This window comes from Ursus maritimus, unplaced genomic scaffold (assembly GCF_017311325.1).
Source record: "Ursus maritimus isolate PB19 unplaced genomic scaffold, ASM1731132v1 scaffold_21, whole genome shotgun sequence".
Classification (NCBI taxonomy): domain Eukaryota; kingdom Metazoa; phylum Chordata; class Mammalia; order Carnivora; family Ursidae; genus Ursus; species Ursus maritimus.
In genome coordinates this window covers 19,520,165-19,543,018 of record NW_024424564.1, presented here as the reverse complement: position 1 = coordinate 19,543,018, position 22,854 = coordinate 19,520,165, and the positions used below count along the sequence as shown (strand labels likewise).

At 34.2% G+C, this 22,854-nt stretch overlaps 1 protein-coding gene across 4 annotated transcripts in view; it reads left to right on the top strand.

Moving 5' to 3' along the window:
- Window positions 1–22,854, top strand: part of PPP1R12A (protein phosphatase 1 regulatory subunit 12A) — a 139,005-nt gene that overhangs the window by 102,782 nt on the left and 13,369 nt on the right. For all 4 annotated transcript variants that reach the window (XM_040637291.1, XM_040637292.1, XM_040637293.1 and 1 more), the window contains 7 exons: window positions 5,324–5,414; window positions 6,558–6,758; window positions 7,000–7,168; window positions 9,341–9,462; window positions 17,249–17,314; window positions 21,336–21,352; window positions 22,443–22,578. In XM_040637291.1, coding sequence (XP_040493225.1) covers window positions 5,324–5,414; window positions 6,558–6,758; window positions 7,000–7,168; window positions 9,341–9,462; window positions 17,249–17,314; window positions 21,336–21,352; window positions 22,443–22,578 — 802 coding nt within the window. The remainder of the gene's footprint in view (window positions 1–5,323; window positions 5,415–6,557; window positions 6,759–6,999; window positions 7,169–9,340; window positions 9,463–17,248; window positions 17,315–21,335; window positions 21,353–22,442; window positions 22,579–22,854) is intronic.

Here is a 22,854-nt window from a genome sequence, read left to right as displayed (position 1 = left end):
TTGAGGTGTTTTCAGGTAAGGCCATATAGCCAACAGAAATTAGAGGATCATAAGCATCCATCATTCTTTTCTAATGAAAATAAATTTGAGGACTTTGCTTTTATGGTGTAGGGGGAGTGAAGGAAAAAAGGTCAGGAATCGTTAGGTTTTTACTCCTTGCTCTGCTTTAATCCTAAGGTTAGAGTGCTCTTCAGGTCAGAATTTCTTCTTCTGTAAAATGAGGTATTTGATTTATATAATTTTTGACTTCTAGAATACTTTCTATTTCTAGGATTCCATGCTTTTAAAAATGTTTCCAGTGACAGAGCCTAATGAGTATCTTCCTGGAATCATCAGTTATTTCAGAGCAAACAAATTATGATTCTTAACCTCAGATTTCTTTATTTTAAAGTTGTTGGAGAGAGTTGAGTTTCAACTTTTTGGGATTAATACTGGAAGACATTAAAGATTGAGAATTAAATATTTGGAGATATTAATAGAACAGAACAGATTTTGATAGCATAAGAAACAAAATGTGTATGAAATTTTTCCTGGTGCATATTACAGAGGTTTTCTTTGTCTTACTCTGTTTCAGTGATGTTTGTGATAATATTAATGTTTGTGTTTTGTTTCATGTCAGGTAATTGTTTGCAGTTTTGAATACATTGTTGGCCTCTTTTGTCCTTCAATTAAATTTCGTTAATGGTTTTGAAATGTATATGGTTGAATATTTGTCCTCAAAATGTACATATTAGGATTTAAATATATATTGTGCGTAAAAAAAGATAAGTTAATACATTTATGCCATTTTAGGTATCCTTACATATATACTTTCAGATATTATATAAAGTTACCATACTAACTATTAAATTCCACAGGATTCTTGAATTTTGTTATTTTAATTGATCAGGATTAGGTGAGGAATCTGTTTTTATTAGTAAAGATTTCCAGTGGTTTAATGGTGGTTGCAGGGTGGGGAGTATAGAAGAGAAACTAGCTTTAAATAGATGGAGCATAATAGCAAATTCTTTCATTTTTAAAATATTTCTAGTTCTCCAGTCTTTTCAAACTACAAAACAGTATCTTACTAATAAGTTCTTATTTGTAGCATGAATTCACATGGAACTGTTGCTTTGTATAATTATTTTCTTAACACCTTTTTCCCTTGGCTCAGCCAGCTTGCATTTGCTCATTTTTCTTCCCTCTGCAAAGAAAAAAGCTGAAAGAAAAACAAGTGGTTTTCAGTTTTTTAAAAATGTAATTTGTTGACTACCCAAAATATAAATATTATAAGTAAATATGAATATTTCAGCCAATAAATGTCAGCGAAATTAGGGTGCCTGGGTGATTCAGTCAGTTGAGTGTCCTCCTCTTGATTTTGGCTCAGGTCATGATCCTAGAGTCGTAAAGTGGAGCGCTACGTCAGGGTCCCCACTCAGCAGCAAGTCTGCTGGAATTTTCTCTCTACCTCTCCCTGGGTGCCTCCCCTCCTGCACCCCCCCCAAAATAAATAAATCTTTTTTAAAAAAGAAAGTGAAATTAAAAATATATAGAATAATTGGAATTATTGGAAAATTCGTAATTTAAAAATAACCTTTGCACGGAAAATAGTAAGCAATCTGAGACAGCTAAGGAGTAAAATTATGCACCCTATATAGTTCTATAAAAGAGATCCAGTATGACAGTATGATATAGTAATGATTAAGGCAGCAGTGGATTTTGACTGATATATTCTGCTGTTTGGTGGTCATGCAGAGGGAGAAGCAGACTCCCCACTGAGCAGGGAGCCTAGTGTGGGACTCGATCCCAGGACCCTGGGGTCATGACCTGAGCTGAAGGCAGACGCCCACCCTACTGAGCCACCCAGGTGCCCTGGTCAGCTCTTTTTAATTAAAAACACATAAAATATATGAATTAATTTTCTTCATAGAGGTCTGTTCTATACAGGAACCCCAAGAGAGAGAAAGGAACTGAATACCAGATGGGGACTCTTAAAATAATAGGAAATACATTGTGTATTACAAATTGATAGGCTGGATTCTTATGCTAATTTGGAGCAAATGTATGGAAAATTTAAATGAACAGAAATTGTAAGTCTTCCATTTAGGAATTTTTATCCCATTGACCTATGTATATATGTTAAACCAGATACCATAAATATATTTAACTTTTATGGCAACTTGAAACTTGAAAAAGAATCGTTCTTTTGAACAAGAAAGTGTGATGGTTGATTGCCTTGGAGATCAAAAGGGCAAATGGCAATGCAGATTTCCCTGTTCTAAACTAAATGTGGGAATTTTGACCATTACATAGGGGAGTCAGATTCAGAAGTCCATGTTCATGCTTTACTTTCATAGCAGTTCATGAAATACTGAAATGATGCATGCAGCCATCTAAGCTGCTATAAAGTTTTTCTGTTGAACCAGATTCGCTATTTCATTGAGGTTTCATCTCCTTTTATTTTTTTTTTTTTCTTCCCCTCATCTGGGAGAAGTCCAAAAAGCAATAAATTATGTAGGGGCAGTAGATGCATAAATAAGTACTAAGTGATTGGCTAAAAAAATAGCCATCAGGACATATTTTTCAAGCTGATGCTTTACAGAGCACTTTCCACATGTAGCAGGTGTACCACAAAAGAAAAATATTTTTTACTTAAATGATCTTAAAGAAATGCATAGTTAAACACGGTTAAACAGGTTTCTTCTTTCAGTTCTTCTCAGAGCCTTTAACATGTTGTGATTTTCCTAGAGAAGGTTAGAATGTAAGCATTTTCCAAATACATATGACCAACTTCTGCCACAAAGAAGCTCCTCACTATATTCAGAATTAATTTTCTTAAACTGAAACTATAATAACAAGTTTATTGTTACTCTCTTTCACCTTTTAAATTACTCGTCCTAGGAAAATCACCGGAGTTGTTATAAAAATAGGAAGTATCTGTTATATCTGGTTTTTTAAATATCTGTTATATCTAAATAAAAAGCTTAAAACTCACAAGAGTTGGTATATAGACAGAATGAAAATTATAAAACAGTGAGAGAGAGAGAGAACTACCAAGCTTAGTGCAGCTAGAGCATCATGGACCAGCAAGAGGGCAGGTATCCTACCAATTCTGCTCATCTCTTTGGATCTGTGCATTGGTACAGATGAAGCCATGTGTTGCAGAATCTCTAAAAGAAAGTCAAACTAAAGAAATGTTGATAACTAAAATGTTTCGTTTAGTGAATTTTTTCCATGCCCTGGACACGGGACAAATTAAAAGTAACAGAAAACGGGCTTGGGTGGCGCGGTCAGTTAAGCGTCTGCCTTAGGTTCAGGTCATGATCCCAGGGTCCTGGGATCAAGCCCCACATCAGGCTCCCTGCTCAGTGGGGACCCTGCTTCTTCCTCTGCCTGCCATTCCCCCTGCTTATGCTCTCCCATGCGTGCGCACTCTTCTCTCTCTCTCTGCCAAATAAATAAATAAAAATCTTTTAAAAAATAAATAATAAAAGTAATAGAAAAATAATTAGACATTTAATTTTTTTAATTAAAATTTTAGGTTGTAAACTTAAATCTGTACCACTGTTTTAGTAGAAGCCAAATTTAGTTAAGAACTCTTCTAATGCTTCATGAGGTGTGGCTGATTTATATGAGTAGTGCTACTGTAATAGCAAAAAGACGTAATCTTTCAGGCTATTGTAGAAACCTAGAGGTGAAAACATGATAGAGAACATATGGATAAAGAGAAAAAAATCAATTATATCATTATGAAATAGTGCCATAAGTTATTCAGCCAAGTAGAAAGATCAGGTGACATTTTCTCAAACCAGGTGATAAAAACAACTTAAGTCAAAAAAAAAAGTAGGGAGAGGATTCTCATCCTTCTCTAAATTTGTTGGATGTCTCAATCAAAAACACCCTCTAGAGAAGTTCTTGACTTACCTAGGTTAAAGTTTATCTGTAATTAGATTAGAAGCAACACAGAAAACCAGTCTTCTAGAACTAACTTTAACCAATAAGTAGCAGTTAATTGATGGAATTAAGGCAACTAGATTTTGGATGACAAGTGACCTTGTCATCTTAGGGTTAATTACTCAAGGAGGTAAATCCTAGGAATAATGAATCATGTATTCTGGTTTTAGAAGACAGATTTCTAAAAACTGAAGAGTGTGAAGGAAGAGAAAGGTAAATCAAAAGGGATGGGGCTCTCCAAAAGAACTCTGAAAAAACTAAAAATTATTCTAAGGAGGTTGAGATGTGGTGTACTCTCTGAACTTAGAGCTTTAAAGGATACATAGAAAAAGTAAAAGATGAGGCATAAAACCAAGAATAAATTCTGAAGTTTGCTATAGATACATGAATAGTTAGGGAGTTTAAAGAGCAGAATGAATTACCAATTGGAAAGCATACTAAAGCTAAAAAGCCTTTTTAAAAAATAGCATTTGGAGGGAAGAGGCAGAGTGGTATAAACTAGATAAATTTAATAAACAGAATAGAAAATAGAGATACTCTACTTCTGAGTATTCTCTGAGAAATGTGAATTAGATGGTAATATAAATACATAAAGTATTAATGATTGAACTTCCCAAGTAATATTGATCATCGGAAGGAAGTTTTTTTGTTGTGTTGCAGGGCTCTGTCTTATCTTTGCTTATTCAACCCTTTAATTAATTAAATACTAATCTCTTGACATAGATTGCATGCTCATAAAATAGTGCATATTCTGTGACAGGATGGAACATAGGCTCAGATGTGTAAGATGAGATGTAGTGAAGCTAAATATTAAGTCCTCTTTATATCAGAAAATCAGTAACCAGGAATAAGATGCTGATTTTAAAGCAGTTTATGTATAAAAGCACTTGACTTTTTAGAGAACTTGTAGTGTGAACGAGAGTATGATGTCTGCCAAAAACATCATTAATAAATACACAGTGGCAGGAATTCAGGGAGTGTTGCTTGCTCACTAAGTCATCCCATATGTTGAATGTTGCCTTCAGTCCTAACCATTCTACTATAAGAAGACATTGACAGGCTAGAGTTTAGCCAGATAACTTCACATATCATCTAGCCTGATATTGCAGGGAATCAAAAAAGGGGCTAAGAGGACTGATGTCACATGGTTTAAAAAAACCAAAAACTATAGTTAGTAGAAACTTGAAAAATATAAGTTAATGTGATTATTTCCAGTCTAAAAATTTTATCAGATTCTATTGTTGACTTTTCACAGTGGATGTAACCATTTTTGAAGACTTCTTCTTAAAACCCATTAAAATGCTTAAATTTGTATTCATTCACACATTCATATGTAATTATATTCACAGATATTGTATCTCCAACTAACAGTTTTTACTTATTACTGTAGATCATACCTCACTCCTGTTAGAGACGAAGAGTCTGAATCCCAAAGAAAAGCAAGATCTAGACAAGCAAGACAGTCTAGAAGATCAACACAGGTATATTTAATGTGTATAATATATAAAACTTCGAAACAAATTACCTTTCTCTTTTTCACTTCTCTGAAAATATTGATGTCATTGGGGCGCCTGGCTGGCTCAGTCAGAGGATCTGGGGTGGTGAGTTCGAGGCCCACATTGGGTGTAGAGATTACTTAAATAAATTTTTAAAAACTGAGAAAAAAAAAGAATGAATCGATATCAGTATATAATGTGGGTAAATCTTAAAAATAAAGACTGCTTTAATAATCCTGCCCTAGCCTTTTGTACGTAGTCACATTGTTAATATTATATTTAATCCAATTAGCATATGCCTTTGTATGTCTTTGAATATTTTTTTGTTGTCGTTACTAAGATGGTGCCTGGCACAGAGTATTCAATAAGTGTTAATTAATCAATATGTCTGATTATTAAAGAATTCTATGAATATTTGGAGTTGTGGGGAATAGGTCTATTATGTTAGATATTTCAAACAGCTAATATACAAGTATGAGGAAAATGTCATTCAGTCTAGTTATCATCTCCTTAACCTCCTTACCATTCTAATTATATCTAATATATCACTGTCCTTTTATCCTATGTGTATCCTTTCCTACAGTTGAGGAGCTCCAAAGTCCAGATTCAGCTCCTCAATCCTTACTCTTATTCACATTTCAGGCTGAACTATTTGCTAAGATCTTAACATATTTTTTCTGTCTTTGTACCTTTACTTCTTGAAATCTTAACCTGTTCTTCAAGGCTTATCCTTCAAAAATTATTTCTTTTACCAAAATTTTCTCTGCAAATATATACATAAAAACATAGATACATATAAATTCAGTATATAAACAGTGTATATGCCAGTTTTTCCTTTTTTCTCTGAACTTCTTAGGAATTCATGTGTTACTTCTGTCACCTCCCCTTTGTTTTTGTTAATTTCTTGAATATAGAGGCTATTTCTTACACACATTTTGTATCTTTCCCAGTACCTATTATTGTGCTTACTCATGATGATTCTTCATAGAATGAATGTGACTTGCCAAGTAGAAATTCTGTTTCAATTTCTTTTTAATACATTCATATTAAATTTGTCTACTTATAAAATATTTCTTTGAAACAAGCTATAATGTCTCTCATTATTAAATTTACCTTTTTTGCATACAGGGCGTAACATTGACTGATCTTCAGGAAGCTGAAAAAACAATAGGAAGAAGTCGTTCTACCCGAACCAGAGAACAAGAAAATGAAGAAAAAGAAAAAGAGGAAAAAGAAAAACAGGATAAAGAGAAACAAGAAGAAAAGAAGGAGTCAGAAACATCAAGAGAAGATGAATATAAACAAAAGTACTCTAGAACATATGATGAGGTAATAGTATACCAACAACATAGCTAGGTCAAATAGTATGAATAGTTGTTATGACTCTCAGAATACAAGAGATTTATATACCAACAGACCATATACAAAATACTCAAAAGGATTTTAATGAGAAATCTGAATTATTTCAAGATGATTAGAACATTATTTTTCCTTTAAAATGAATTTAAATGTGTATATGTTTTTAACTGTTTAATATTTTAAATGGGTATTAATTGTAATATTTTCGCAGACTTACCAACGTTACAGACCAGTGTCAACTTCAAGTTCAACCACTCCATCCTCTTCTATTTCTACCATGAGCAGTTCACTTTATGCTTCAAGTCAACTAAACAGGCCAAATAGTCTTGTAGGTATAACTTCTGCTTACTCCAGAGGATTAACAAAAGAAAATGAAAGAGGTAAGAAGGCTAAATTTTTTAAACACTTTGTTTCCTACAAATAATCCTTTGAATCCATTTTTTTTTCTTTTTCTTTTATAGTTCAACAGAAAAAAACAGCATTCTAAACTGGGAATCATTCTGCCATTCTTTCAGAAAGAATATGATGGATGAGAATGAGACGAGTAGAAAATAAAAATAGAAAATTATGTATATCTTTGATTGATACATATTGATATATATCTTTATAATTTAAGACTTCACAAAAATTCTTATTGATACATACATCTTTATAATGGATTGATACATATATCTTTATAATTGATACATATCTTTATATTGATACATTGATATCTTTGTGTTGATACATATATCTTTATAATTGATACATATATCTTTATAATCCAAGACTTCACAAAAATTTTTATGTCCACCAACATAGAAACAAGTCAATATAGAAGAACTGATAGGAGACTATTTCTAGGACCAGTTCATTAGTCCCTTATTTCTTGCCTATTGCATGGATCATAGTTCTTAAATTTTTTGTGCGTGAAATTGTTTTAAACTAAAATCACATACACATGTAATTTCCTTGCTAAAACAAAAATGTTTTTATTAAAGCTTATTCTTGAGAAATAGATTTCTTTTTCAGCTATATGCTTGGCATATTGGTGATCACTCTTAACATTTCCTAATATAAACTTCCTATTTAAATTTTAATAATTTCTACTTTAAATCAGAGGTGGGTACTACATAAAATCATTTCTAATTGTAGGCATTTTATATTTTAAAAGAAAATCTCATAGTATTAGTCATGACAATATCAATCATCATATAGGATAAACTTCAGAAAATTAAGTTTTTCTTAATTTTCAGCTGACTTTTTTTTGGTCAGAAATAGTTTTTTTTTTTTTTTTTTTTTCAGATTTATTTATTTATTTGAGAAAGAAAGCATGCATATGTGAGTTGTGGGAGAAGCAGAGGGAAGGAGAAAATCTCAAGCAGCAGACTCTCAGCTAAACACAGAGCCCTATGCGAGGCTCGATCCATGACCCTGAGGTCATGACCTGAGTTGAAATCAAGAGTCAAAGGTTCAACCAACTGAGCCCCCCAGGCATCCCTTCAGTTGTTTAAACCACTGAGTGTGAGGCCCACATAATGTTTGTAAAACTTTTGAGCCAATAAAAGTTTAGATTTTCATCTTCTATTGAAAAATTGGAAGATTTAGCAACAGTGGGTCTAAAAATTCTCACATACCAGCAACTGGCTAGAGCCAAACAGTTAGCAGCCCCACACTACTTGGAAAAGTGCCCCCCCTGACCTATTTTATCCATTTATGTTATCTGGAAGTCCACTGTAAGCATTGGAGTTTGAGATCGTTGCTCTAAACAAACTCTTAAAAAACCCTCTGAATACTATAATTTTAGAATTTTCTTCTGCTGTGACTCCTTGCTAATGACACAAGGAAACTTTTAAAAAGTAATTTTTAACATTACTTTGTTCCACATAGATGTCTGCTTTTTAAAACAAATTTAAAGGCCCTAATATTTTTTTTAGTATGTAAGTCTAAAGCTATTTTAATTGTCCTAGGAAGGAAACAAATTTTGAGACTATATCTATTTTATGTTGATTTGTTTTTAATAAAATATAAATATTTTTTCCAGAAAAAAAGGCTTTGTTCTTAGATTTTAATAGAAATGAAATGAATACTGTATTTATTCTACTACTGAATGAGGACTGGAAATAGTAGAAACAGAAACTGATAAACTTGGATGCCTGCTAGTTCTTCCATCATTAAGAACTGGTTTCCTTGAAGTGTTAACTTTGGGTTTAGTAACTGTCTCTCCCTATCAGACATTAATAACTCAAGCCCTATTCTCTTCATAGGATTCAATTTTTTTTTTATCCAGCACATAATTAAGTGTGTCTTTTGGCAAAAGTTTTGTATGAGGCACCAGGAAAATGAAATAATTAAAACTCTTGTCTTGATCAAGAACCTCTCCAGTGGGAGATACAAATACATGTTTAAACCATGTGTTTTATAGGAGCACTGAGAAGGGCAAAAAATAATTCTGATTGGAGAATTTTAGAAGGCTTCGTGAAGGAGGTTGACTTTGAATTGTTATTATGTTTTTCTTATAAAATACTGTCAAGATACATTACTACCATGTGGTTCATTGTAATCTTTAACAGAGGGAGAAAAAAGAGAAGAGGAAAAAGAAGGCGAAGATAAATCACAACCTAAATCAATCCGAGAACGACGGCGACCAAGAGAGAAAAGGAGATCTACAGGAGTTTCATTTTGGACACAAGATGTGAGAACCTGTTAACATATAACTACTTGATAGTATACTTAATCTTTCCAGAAGTACATACTAATAATTTTCTATATACCTCAGATTATATATTCTTTAGGTCATCACTATTATGTTTTGAGTCAAGTTATTAAATCAGAAAAGTTCTTCTGAAGGATAGTTAATGAGTTCTTAGAGTTTTGGTATTACTAATAAGCAAGAGTTCTGTCCCAATTTTGGAATAAAAATAATAGCTAATAGCCACAGCTCAGGAAGTGTGTATGTGTTTATATATAATATATGTTCTTTATATGTATATATATAAAATTGTATAGAGGCTTAACTGCTCTACCTTGGAGATTCTTTGAAAGAGAGATGCTTTATGTATTCTTATTATTATTATATATTAGTTTCAAGTATATAACATAGTGATTCAACAATTACATACAAAATGCCCACTATAATAAGTGTAGTAACCATCTTTCATTATACAGTTATTACAATATTATTGACTATATTCCCTATGCTGTACTTGTCATCACCTTGACTTATTTTATAAATGGAAGTTTGAACCTCTTAATCCCCTTCATCTTTTTAACCTATCTCCCCATCCCCTCTTGAAACAATTAGTTCATTTTCTGTATTTATGAGTCCGTTTCTGCTTGTTTGTTTGTTAACTTTTTGGGCTTTTAGAGTCCACATAAAAGTAAAACCACGTGGCATTTATTTTTCTCTGTTTGACTTGTTTCACTTAGCATAATACTCTCTAGGTCTATCCATGTTGTGAATGGCAAGATTTCATTTTTTTTATGTCTAATATGCCATTGTATATATTTCCACATCTTCTTTATTTAATCTGTCGATGGATGCTTAGGTTGCTTCCTTGTCTTGGCTATTGTAAATAATGCTGCCGTGAACATAGGGATAAATCTGTCTTTAAAGATTAGTGTTTTAGTTTTCTTCAGGTAAATTACCCAGTACGAGGATTACTGGATAATACGGTATTTCTTTTTAATTTTTTGAGGAAGCTCCATACTGTTGTCCATAGTGGCTGCACCAATTTGCATTCCCACCAACAGTGCACAAAGATTCCCTTTTCTCCACTTCCTCGCCAACACTTACTATTGCTTATCTTTTTGATGCTAACCATTCTGACAGGTGCAAGATAATGTCTCTTGGGGGGGGTGTTGTGGTTTTTTTGGCATTTCCCTGATGATTATTGATGTCAAGCACCTTTCCAGTTTATTTGAGTTTATTTTTGTTAATGGTATAAAAATGGTCCAGTTTCATTCTTTTTCATGTAGCTGTCTGGTTTTCCAGCACTATTTTTCAAAGAGACTGTCTTTTCCTTAATATATATTCTTTTGCTTTGCTGAAGATTAACCATATAAGCATGGGTTTATTTCTGGGCTCCCTGTTCTGCTCTGTTGATCTGTGTGTCTGTTTTTGTGACGGTACCATAATGTTTTGATTACTATCACTTTTCAGTTTCTTCTAATTTGTTGGCATGTCATTGTTTTTAGTAGTCTTACAATTCTTTGTATTCCTGTGGTGTCCATTGTACCTTCTCTTCCATTTTTTATTTATTTCAATTCTCTTTTTTTCTTGCGGAAGCTGGCTAAAGGTTTGTCAATTTTGTTTCTCTTTTCAAAGAACCAGCTCTTTATTTCATTGGTCTTTTTTATTGTTTTAGTTTATATTTCATTTATTTCTGCTCTGATCTGTATTTCCTTTTTTCTGCTAACTTTGGGCTTTGTCTTTAGGTATAAGGTTAGATTGTTTGAGATTTTTCTTATTTCTTGAGGTAGGCCTGTATCACTATAAACTTCCCTTTTAGAACCATTTTTGTTGCAACCCAAAGATTTTGAACCATTCTTTCCCTTTTCATTTATGTCCAAGTATTTTTTTATTTCCGCTTCGATTTCTTCGTTGACCCATTGCTGAGAAGCGTGTTGTTTACCACTACATGTTCGTTTTTCTTCCAGTTTTCTCCTAATTTATTTTTAGTTTCATACCATTTTGGTCAGAAAAGATACTTGGTATGACTTCAGTCTTAAATTTATTGAGTCTTATTTTGTGGCCTAACATGATCTGTCCTTGAGAATATTCCATGTGCACTTGAAAAGAATGTATTTTGTTTTTGGATGAAGTGTTCTGTATATCTGTTAAGTCCATCTGGTCTAACGTGTCCTTCAAAGCCACTGTTTCCTTATTGATTTTTCTGTCTGGTTGATCTGTCCATTGATACAAGTAGGGTGTAAAAAGTTCCCTACTGTTACTGTATGATTTTCAATTTTGGCCTTTATGTCTGTTAATATTTTCTTTATATTTTTAGGTGTTCCTATGTTGGGTATATTGATATTTAAATTCTTATATTCTCTTGTTGGATTGATCTCTTCAACATTTTGTAAGGCCCTCTTTGTCTCTTTTTAGTCTTTGTCTTAAAGTGTGTTTTGTCTAATAAAAGTATTGCTGCCCCAGCTTTTTTTTTTTTTATTCCATTTGCATGGAATATTTTTTTCCATCCCTTCACTTTTAGCCTGTATGAATCTTTAGATCTGAAATAGTCTCTTGTGGGCAGCATATAATTAGATCTTGTTTTTTTTTTTTAACCATTAGGTCATCCTTTGTCTTTTGATTGGAGCATTTAGTCCATTTACATTTAAAGGAATTATTGATAGATAGGTACTTCAATTTTGTTCATTGTTTTCTGGTTGTTTTTGTAGTTCTCTGTTCCTTTCTTCTCTTGCTCTCCTCCCTTGCGATTTGATGACTTTCTTTAGTGGTATGCTTGGATTCCTTTTTATTTTTTGTGTATCCACTTTAGGTTTTGGTTTGTGGTTACCATGAGGTTCATATATAACATCCTACGTATATAGCAGTCTGTCTTAATTTAATAGTCATCACTGAAGTTCAAACACATTCTAAAAGTACTACATTTTTACTCCCTCCTCTACAGTTTATATGTCACATATTTCACTACTTTTATTTTATTTATCCTTTAATTTCTCTAGGTATAATTGATTTCTAGTTATGGCCTTCTCTTTTCCACTTACAGAAGTCTCTTTAACATTTCTTGTAAGGCTGGTTTAGTGGTGAAGAAGTCCTTTAACTTTTTTGTCTGGAAAACTCTTTATCCCTCCTTCAGTTCTTAATGATAACCTTTCTAGGTAATGTTGGTTGTAGGTTTTTTCCAGAAGGTTGTAGGTTTTTTCCGTGGCAGTCTTACGTCATGCCACTCTCTTCTGGCCTGCAAAGTTTCTGCTGAAAAATAAGCTAATAGCCTTATAGGGTTTCCCATGTTCATAACTAGTTGATTTTAACATTCTCTTAATCTTTAATTTTTGATGTTTTGATGAATATATATCTTGGTGTGGACCTTCTTGGATTCCTCTTGTTTGGAAATCTGTGCACTTCCTGGATCTGGATGTCTGTTCCCTTCCTCAGGTTAGGGAAGTTTTCAGTTATTAATTCTCAGGATATGTTTTCTGCCTCTTTCTCTCCCTCTTCTCCTTCTGGGACCCCTATAATGTTAATGTTAATATGCTTGATGTTGTCCCAGAGGTCCCTTAACCTATCCTCATTTTTTAGTTCTTTTTCTCTTTTTGTTGTTCAGCTTGCATGCTTTCCACTACACTGTCTTCCAGATTGCAGATTTCATTCTTTTGTATTCTCTAATCTGCTGTTGACTTTAGTGTATTTTTCATTTCATTTACTGTATTCTTCAGCTCTGATTGGCTCTTCTTTATATTTTCCTTATCTTTGTTGAAGTTTACCCTTAGTTCATCTGTTCTTCTCTCATCTGGTGAACATCTTTATGATCATGATTTTGAACCCTGTATCAGGTAAACCATTTCCTTTAGTTCTTTTTCTGAGGTTTTGTCTTAGTCTTTGTCTTTGATTTGGAACATAATCCTCGGTTTCCTCATTTTGTCCTACTCTTTGTGTTTGTTTCTCTGTATTAGGTAGGTCAGCCATGTCTCCTGGTCCTGAAATTAGTGGCCTTGTGTAGAAAAGGTTTTGTGGTGCCCTGTAACACAACCCTTCCCCCCACCCTGTCAACAGAACCAGGCACTCCAAGGGTGTCCAGTGTGTGAGCTGTGTGTACCTTCCTGTGGTAACTAGGCCACGATCTGGGGGAACTGGTGGGTAGGCCGGTCCTCAGCCCAGCTGGCTGCAGTGACCAGCCTGCGACTACTGCAAATGCACTGATGGGCAGTGCTGGCCCCAGTGCAGCTGACTGAAAAGCCTGGCAGTAGCTGCTATGGGTAGGCTGGTGGGTGAGACTGGCTCTCCCCCTCCCCAGGACAGGAGTAGCTTTGAAAGTGTTCCAGTTCCCACCAGGGCTGCCTGCTAGGTGTGATGGGGCAGTAATCCTTTTCTGGGGACACCAGTCCTGAGCAAGGCTGCCCGCCAGGTGTTGCAGAGCAGGAGCAACTTTGAAGGGGTGCCTGCCAGGGTGAGTGGATGGAGCGGGGAGCATCCACAGGGAAAGCTGGGGTGGGGTGAGCAGTGCTGGTAATGTAGATAGAAGGTGTCAGAATTGTCTCCTGTGTCCGACCAGCTAGGCAGAAGGGGGTTGGAAATGATGCTAGCTAGTACCTCCTTTCCTGGAGAAAACTCCTACAGATCCTTGCCCCTCAAGCACATCCCCTAAATTAATAAGTAAATCATGTATAACCCAGGTGCTTTTCAAACGACTGCTTCTGTGCAGGATCTCGAACTAAATGACATAGTACAATGGCCCTTTGAAAGTGGAGTGTCGGTTTCCTATAGCCTTCTGGCTCTTCCAGAGTTATGCCCCACTGATTTTCAAATTAGTGGCCTTGTGTTCCTGGAGTTAAGCCCTGCTTATTTTCAAAGCCAAATGTTATGGGGATTCATCTTCCCGATGTAGGTCCCCAGAGTAGGGATTGTCCAATGTGAGGCATGATTCTCTTTGCTCCTCAAGGAGTTCTGTACCTGTGATATCCTTCTCATTTGTGGGTTGCCATGTGGGAGGTTTGGTACCCAGCTGCCTCTCCGCCCCTTCTATGCTTCTCCATGGGGCCTCTGTGTGTTTTTTTAGCAATGGAAGATCTGTTCTGCTAATTTTTATGTTGTTTTCAGAGTGAGTTACATTATATATAGCTGTTGCTTCAGTGTGTCCATGGAAGGTGAACTTAGGATCCTCCTACTTCACCATCTACCAAGAACTCCATAAGATGCTTTACGTTCCATTTTAATGAATATGATTATACAGTACATAACATCTCAAGTGATGTTTGATAGAAGTAGTGCTTTGACTTATCAAATTATAACAATCGTACAAAATTTTATTTTTTTCCTATGCCTGATTGTATATATGCCTAACATTGCTATTCATATACAGGAGAAAGAAGAACTATAGCATAGCACAGTTAACGTGAAATTTATGCTGTTTCAATAGAACATATAACTATGGAAGGACAAACATAATCTGTTTGGGTTTTTTCAGCCTCTTGCGTTTTTTTTTTTTTTCCATTTTTCTTTTAATTTTTAATATAGAAAATTCAAAGTAACAGTAAAGTTCAGAATTGACAGAGAAGTATAATGACCCCCCCCAGATATCCGTTGTTTAAACTAAATCCCTACCACCTCCCCAACTCCCATATTATTTGAAGAAAGTCTACAGAATATCATTTCATCTAAAAATTTTTGTGTGTATTTTTAAGAGGAAAGGATTCCTTTTTAAAAATTACTAGAATTGTATTTTTTCAGTAATAAAAGTAATCACAGTATGTGTCACCATACAACAAATGATCACAATACCGTGATCACATTTATTGTTAAGTAAGTTAACAGTAAATCTTTAATATTTAATATCCAGTCAGTTGTAATGTCCATTTGACTAATATATGCCATACGTGGTTTGTTGTAGAAGCTTTGCTGGTTTGATTGTAATATAGTAGGGACTATGCGTTATGATTAGTTATATATTTAATCAGTTTCTCCCTCCATCTCATTTTTTCTTTTTGCTTACAATTATTTTTGAATTAACTGGGTTATCATATCCCAGAAATGTTGTTTAATGCATTCATGTGTTTTTTTAATATTTCCTATAAATTGGTAACTGCCATTTTACCAATTGGTAACTACCAAGTAGAAAACCGATCCCATTCCAGTTCAAAAATTGTTTTGGCAAGGTATCTTTGTTCATCAAGAAGTATATAATATCTGGTTGATTTTAATCGATTGCTCATTAACATTTTAGTAACAGTAAAATAAAACCTCAGTCTTAGGACCCTAACTTAGTAACTCTTGTTACTTAAAATTATCTTTTTAATAAATCATATGTAGTAGGAGATTCATAGTCAAAGCTGTGTTTACTGTATAGTATTTATTTTTCCCTGGTTTGATTCAGACCAGCTCTCCCTTCAGAACTTCACTTTCTGGGGGCGCCTGGGTGGCACAGCGGTTAAAGCGTCTGCCTTCGGCTCAGGGCGTGATCCTGGAGTTCCGGGATCAAGCCCCACATCAGGCTCCTCTGCTATGAGCCTGCTTCTTCCTCTCCCACTCCCCCTGCTTGTGTTCCCTCTCTCACTGGCTGTCTCTATCTCTGTCAAATAAATAAATAAAATCTTTAAAAAAAAAAAAAAAAAACTTCACTTTCTGGAATACCCTTAACTTGCATTGTAAGGATTCTTCCTGGGATTTATATTGGCAGTACTCATCTTTTTAACTTGAGCCTGCATTGAATTGTGTTCTAATTAGCCATCAGAGCACAGGTCTTCTTCCCTTAGCCACATTTGAACCTATATCAGACAACATACAAAAAGAACCAAGAGCTCTGTCAAGAAAGTGTTATGTAGTTAGGCAGCTTTTTAATCTCTCTTATTAGTAGGCTTCCCCCCCTCTTTTTTATTACTACTTTTAGGACTTCTGAACCTCCCCACTTTCTAAATTTCCAGTTTCTATGTTTTCCCATGAAACTGCAGTTTTTAAAAACAATCATTTCATGTGTGGAATTCATGTTTTTATATTAATATTTATATTAATAAATAAAACTAGCAGTAGCACCATTGATTTCACCTGATTTCTATTTAGTATGCTGTAAACTTCCAAGAAACTTCCAGATGTTGATAAACTACCTAAATATAGTAGGACTTTTGTATAAATTTTGCCAAGCTTATAGAATCCAACTTTTCTTAATATAATGAATTTCCTATTTTTGATGCCCCATTATAGTTGAGTGTCTAAATAGTACATTTATAAAGCACATGTGGTATCATTGCAGTATAAAATGTAATACCTTCTTCTGCTAAGCCTTCAGTTTCCTCATCCACTGTGAATATGTTTCCTAAATCATGTTTTTAGATAGATGGTCTTTTTTCACCGTGTATGTTAACCTACTTAGATTGTGTCATGCAGACAAAATAAAGGCTTCCTCAAAATAGGGTAGAAAAATTCCCACATAAAAATCCGTTTTCCTTTTGATTTGTTTCCTGGTAGATTTTTCTCAAGGTTTATTTTAAATTAGAAAAACCCCGGGGTGCCTGGGTAGCTCAGTTGGTTAAGCGACTGACTCTTGATTTTCAGTCGGGTCATGATCTCAGGGTCGTGAGATTGAGCCCCACATTAGGCTCCCTGCTCAGCAGGGCGTCTGCTCAGGATTCTCTCTGCCTCTCCCCCGCCCTACGTGCCCACCCCAACGCTTGCTTGCATGCACTCTCTCTCTCAAATAAATAAATCTTTTCAAAAAAAAATTAGAAAAGCCCTAAAATATTTAAGCATCAGGTGTTTGAAATTTATTTTTATTTTTCTAAAGTAAATTGACAATCTGTTTTAGAGCGACGAAAATGAACAAGAACAACAATCAGATACAGAAGAAGGATCCAATAAGAAAGAAACTCAGGTAAAAAGCATTTTTTGTGTTTAGAAGTATTCATATTTTTTAAGGATTACTGTTTGCTTGTGTTTGTATTTATTCATGGAAGATCAGTACTGCACACTGTATCTGCATGCTGGGGATAGACTCTGTTTCTCTGGGATCAGGGGTAAATGGACTGGAAGTGTCACAAAGAATATTATAGAGGCAATGGAAATATTCTGGATCTTGATTATAGTGGTGATTTTCTGGATATATACAGCTGTCAAACTTACCAAACTGCATACTCTAAATGGATAGTTTAATATATGTAAATTAATCTCTGAAGTTGAATAGAAAAATAAAAGTATCTAAGGGATATCGAGAAGTAGTGGAAGGCAAAGTTACCTTCTAGAGAAGACAGTAAGTCTTTTTACTTTCTTTACATTTGTTTAGAAATTTAGTGCTCTAAAGGACTTTTTTTTTTTTTTTTTTTTAAGATTTTATTTATTTATTCAACAGAGATAGAGACAGCCAGCGAGAGAGGGAACACAAGCAGGGGGAGTGGGAGAGGAAGAAGCAGGCTCATAGCAGAAGAGCCCGATGTGGGGCTCGATCCCATAACGCCGGGATCACGCCCTGAGCCGAAGGCAGACGCCCAACCGCTGTGCCACCCAGACGCCCCTAAAGGACTTTTATATTGTCACAATTGACCATACCGACAATCTTCTCCAAAAACGCATTTTTTTTCCCTCAGTAGTGATGAAGGAACTAAGGCAAGTTTGAATGACTTAAAAGGTTACATAACTAGCAAATGCTGAAAGTTTCCTCCCACTAACTATTTTCCCCCTCTATGCCCTATTGGTTGGCTGTGGAGAAAGCTGACATGCTTTAAAGAGCTCTATTCACATAGGGGTAAAGCTGTATAATATGAGTTAGTTCTAGTCTTCTAAGCTAGCAGTATCTAACCTGAAATGGCATTCTGTCATATCGTCTTTATTTTTGACTTGGAGTTCCTAAATAGAGCTATTGAAGTTCTTTTCAGTCAACAAGGATCTACGATAATATGAAGTGACCAGAAGGTGATTATCTGTGTGCTCTGTGACTATGGATGTTACTTTTAAAGCCAAGTTTCCTATTTTGTCCTGAAAGGTACTTTTATTTTATAATTAGGTACCCAGAGAGATACTGAAGAATTAATTATTTCCAAGGGTAAATTATTTGCAGGGTAAAGTTGTATCACTTTTAAACGCTTTGCCTCTCAGTTGTCAGTATCCCCAGTTCCCCTGTGTCTCATGTTTATTATATTCTGTAATTCCCATCTTTCAAGGGAAAAATAATAGGTAAACAAGGGGGAATGGGTTAGTAAACCATCCCTAGTTGACACTTCTCACTGCCTTATCACATATACCTCACATCCACCAGGCTGGGACAGAAGGGAAGATTTTCTGATTTCAAAGTTGTGACTTTGAAGCATATTGATACTTGTGTTTAAGTTTTACTATTAAAATTATACATGAGATACATTAAGATCGAGAAGAAATTGTTTCTAAAAAGAAACCTTTTCTTAGTTCCAAACAATTTAAATAGGTTTTGTTCGTTTTAAATAGGGAATTATTTAGCTCTTGCTTTTGTGCTAGCATTCAGTTACAAGTAACAGAAAACCCAACTGAAACCAAATTAAACAGAGAATTTATTACTCTCCAGTTGTATTACACAACCCTCTATGTCATCTTCATCCTCAAGCAGGTTTCCATCTCAGGGCTGGGATTATAATAATTGGCTTAGGCCAGACAAGGTCCACCACTAGGGTATTGCAGCCATTTTGCTTCTAATGTGGGCTGTATACCATCTCACCTAAATTGAATGACTGGTACACCATGAATAAAAGGAAGAATGGAGGTTAACACACTAACACAGTGTCTTCTACAATAAACAAGAAAAGTGCTTCTAGCCATTAGGTATGCCACTCTCTTTTAAAAAACTTGTAGCATCAGGCACAACTGGGTGGCTCAGTTGGTTAAGTGTCTGCCTTTAGCTCAGGTCATGATCCCAGGGTCCTACTTTACCTTGAGGGTTCGAGGCAGTGAGTTATAGAGGAACTTTTTATGCTGTGGTACTTTTAGATGAGCTTATATGTACTGTAATTAAGTGTATTTTTACTTTGGAAAAATAATTTTGAAACACAGGGAGCAAGAACATTGCTGTATGAAATAAGGACACATGCTAAATGTAATAAGCTAGTCACGAAATAAACATACTGCGTAATTCCACTTACATGAGGTATTTAAACTATTCAAACTCTTAGAAAGTAGAATTGTTGTTTCCAGGGCTGTGGATAGAAGAATATGGGGTGTATAAAGTTCGTTTTGCAAGATGGAAACATTCTAGAGATGTGTCGCACAACAATGTGAATATAGTTAACAGTATTAAGCTATACTCCTAAAAGTAATTTAGATGGTAACTTTTATGTCAGGTGTTTTTTATTACAATCTCAAAAATATAAAAAATAACCAATGGTTAGCGCCATGATTTTTAAAGACAAAGAAATGGAATTTGAATGATTTCTGTAACTGCTTGGAGTTTTTATTTTTTCTTAAATTTAAATCCATGAACCAGAGTACAAACTGTGAGGTGAATGGCGATGTTTTCATTTGCTGTTTACACATTTTATTTCATACATGGATATTTTTCTGAATTTGAATAATATCTCGGGTTTTTTTGGTTTTGTTATTTTTTTAATTGAAATATCATTGACTTGTAATATTGTATTAGTTTCAGGTGTTCAACATAGTGATTCATTATTTGTATATATTGCAAAAAATGATCACCACAGTAAGTCTAGTTAACATCCATTTCCACACGTAGTTACATTTTTTCTCTTGTGATAAGAACTTTCAAAGTCTGTTCTCTTAGCAATGTATGATTTTGAATCTCTTGAAAGTTGAAATTTAAATTCAAAATTGTCATGAAACTAATGAACAAATAATGAAATGAAGCATTACATCAAAAAAATAGGAAGCAAGTGCAAAGTTAAAATTGGTTTTGCAAAGGAAATTTAAATAGACTTTATTAGTAAGGTGTTTTTGGTCCAAATTAGACTTTAAACAATCCCAAAGGAACCCATTAATTTTACAGTGCATTCAAAGATAGATGCAATGGAAAAATACAATTACCTAATTCAGAAATTTAACAAACCATTTCTGAATAGTTGCCTTACAGAAAAGTGTAGTTTGAGCAAGAGCTTCGATAGAAAGGGAAAGAGCTAAAAATGACCACCAAAAAAAACCTACTTTGTCCCCAACTAAAATTCTTTTACCCTATGATCATTTCACCATTTAGATAAGAAGAGTTATGAAACATTGATAAAGTATACCATTTGCTTGAGAAAATTAAGTTGTAATTTCCTACCTCCAAGTTGCTAAACTTTGACGGAATTTGGAGCTGGATTTCTAGAAAGTAAATTTTAAAATTATGTGTATATTATTGCACATAAAATACCTTAGGTATTCATTTGTTTGCCTCTCGTGTTATTGCCTCAAAAACAGAAAAATGAGAAAAATAGTTGCTTTGGGATGTGACGTAGTAAACTTGACATTTGTTAATACAAATAAACATACTGCTTTCTCCTGAGTAGGTAGAAGTAATAGATATATGTCTTAGTTTCCTTTTTTTCTTCTAATTAAAAATATAGTATGGTGGCATTTGTAGGAATTCATAAAAGATGACTATAAATTGTGAAATGTAATTATATGGTTATTATGCATGAAAAATATATAGTGACTCTGTTCTAGAACTTCTGAACAATCACATTAAAGTTAAAGCATATATATAGTAGGGGCGCCTGGGTGGCTCAGTTGTTAAGCGTCTGCCTTCAGCTCAGGGCGTGATCCCAGAGTCCCGGGATCGAACCCCACATCAGGCTCCTCCATTGGGAGCCTGCTTCTTCCTCTCCCACTCCCCCTAATAGTGTGGAAAACAGTATAAATGTTAAATTTACTTCATCAATCAAGTTACTTGAATGAGAGTATAAAAATTAATATGCCTGTGTTTTTCTCTTTCTTAATAGACGGATTCCATTTCTAGGTATGTTTTACATTTTTACTGACTTTTTTCTTATTTTTATTCTGTGTTGCTTAGATATTTATAGATTTTGTAAGTTGGAATTATTTGAATAATAAAAATCTGTAGATGTTTAGGTGACCTAATAACTGTTACCAGCTTTCTTTGTCAAAGCCTTTGCTTCTAGTTCAATAGTCATAGTAAGTCACTAAAAAAGAAAATTTTTTCTTAAATCCTTACAACAGTGATAACTTTTTAAGTTTTCCTAAGCTTCCTAAGTTACTTCAGTATTAACTATGTCATTATTAACAGCAGAGGCTGATGAAAACCACCAGAAATGTATTTGATTAGGTATTCTGAATCTTCTCTCAGATCCCTGCTTTAGATAAAAGAAAAACAATGCAGACACTAAAAATTGTCATCTAGCTCAAAATTATTCACCTTTTAGAAAACTCCACGGTGTCCTTAAGTCTAATCTCCATTCCAGTTCTCTCACTCATAAGAGTTAACCAAAACCTTGTAAAACCAAGAACAAATTTTTATATATTGATGATTCTGTTGAATTGAAATGTAGAAGCAATAGCATTTATCAGGAAAACGTAACCTGAATTCATAACGAGATAATAAGAAAATTCATGTACAGATGAGATTATTTTCCTTCTGTTTAGGGCAGACCTGTTATCTATCACTTTGGATAGAGGAGTTTATCAAATCTCAGCTGTTATTAATTTTTAAACAACTACATGCCACTTAAAGGAAAAGTGCTACCAATTCAAGTATAATACACCAACAGTTACAAGCCATGTTCTGATTTCAGAGATTTTAAAATGTAGAAGAGTACCGTTTAAAATTGTTGAAATAATTTATCATGATGTGAAACTAGTTCTGACTTTTTAGATATAGATATATTGAATCTCTTCCTCAAATAATAGAAATTAATAGTATTATAAATAACTTTCATTTATTATCACAAATACAGATGATAACAGATAATAGATGAAGGAGAATGTTACCTACTATTTTGGAATATCAAGTCAAAATATACTAGGATGCATGTTAATGGGAGCTGTAAAAGCCTATAATAAAGATTTTGACTTTGACTCATCTTTTAAAGATATGAAACCAGTTCCACATCAGCTGGTGATCGGTATGATTCCTTGCTGGGTCGCTCTGGATCATACACTTATTTAGAAGAAAGAAAACCTTATAGTAGCAGGCTAGAAAAGGACGACTCAACTGACTTCAAAAAGGTACTTGGGTTATTTAACTATATTTAATTAAAAATAATCTTTTGTATTAATACATTTATATTTCGATATTATTCCTGGAAACTCATAATGAAATCAGTATCTTGAAATAACTTTAATTTTCAGTTTGGAGCACTAAATGGTACAGAGAATATAAATAGCTGTTTGTTTTTTAAAAGGAAGAGACTTTATTTCACACTTAAGTGTCTCAGGCCGATACTGTGATTGAGCTGAGAAAAGAGGCATGGATGCAGGTGGGCTGGGGGGGGGGGGGTGTAT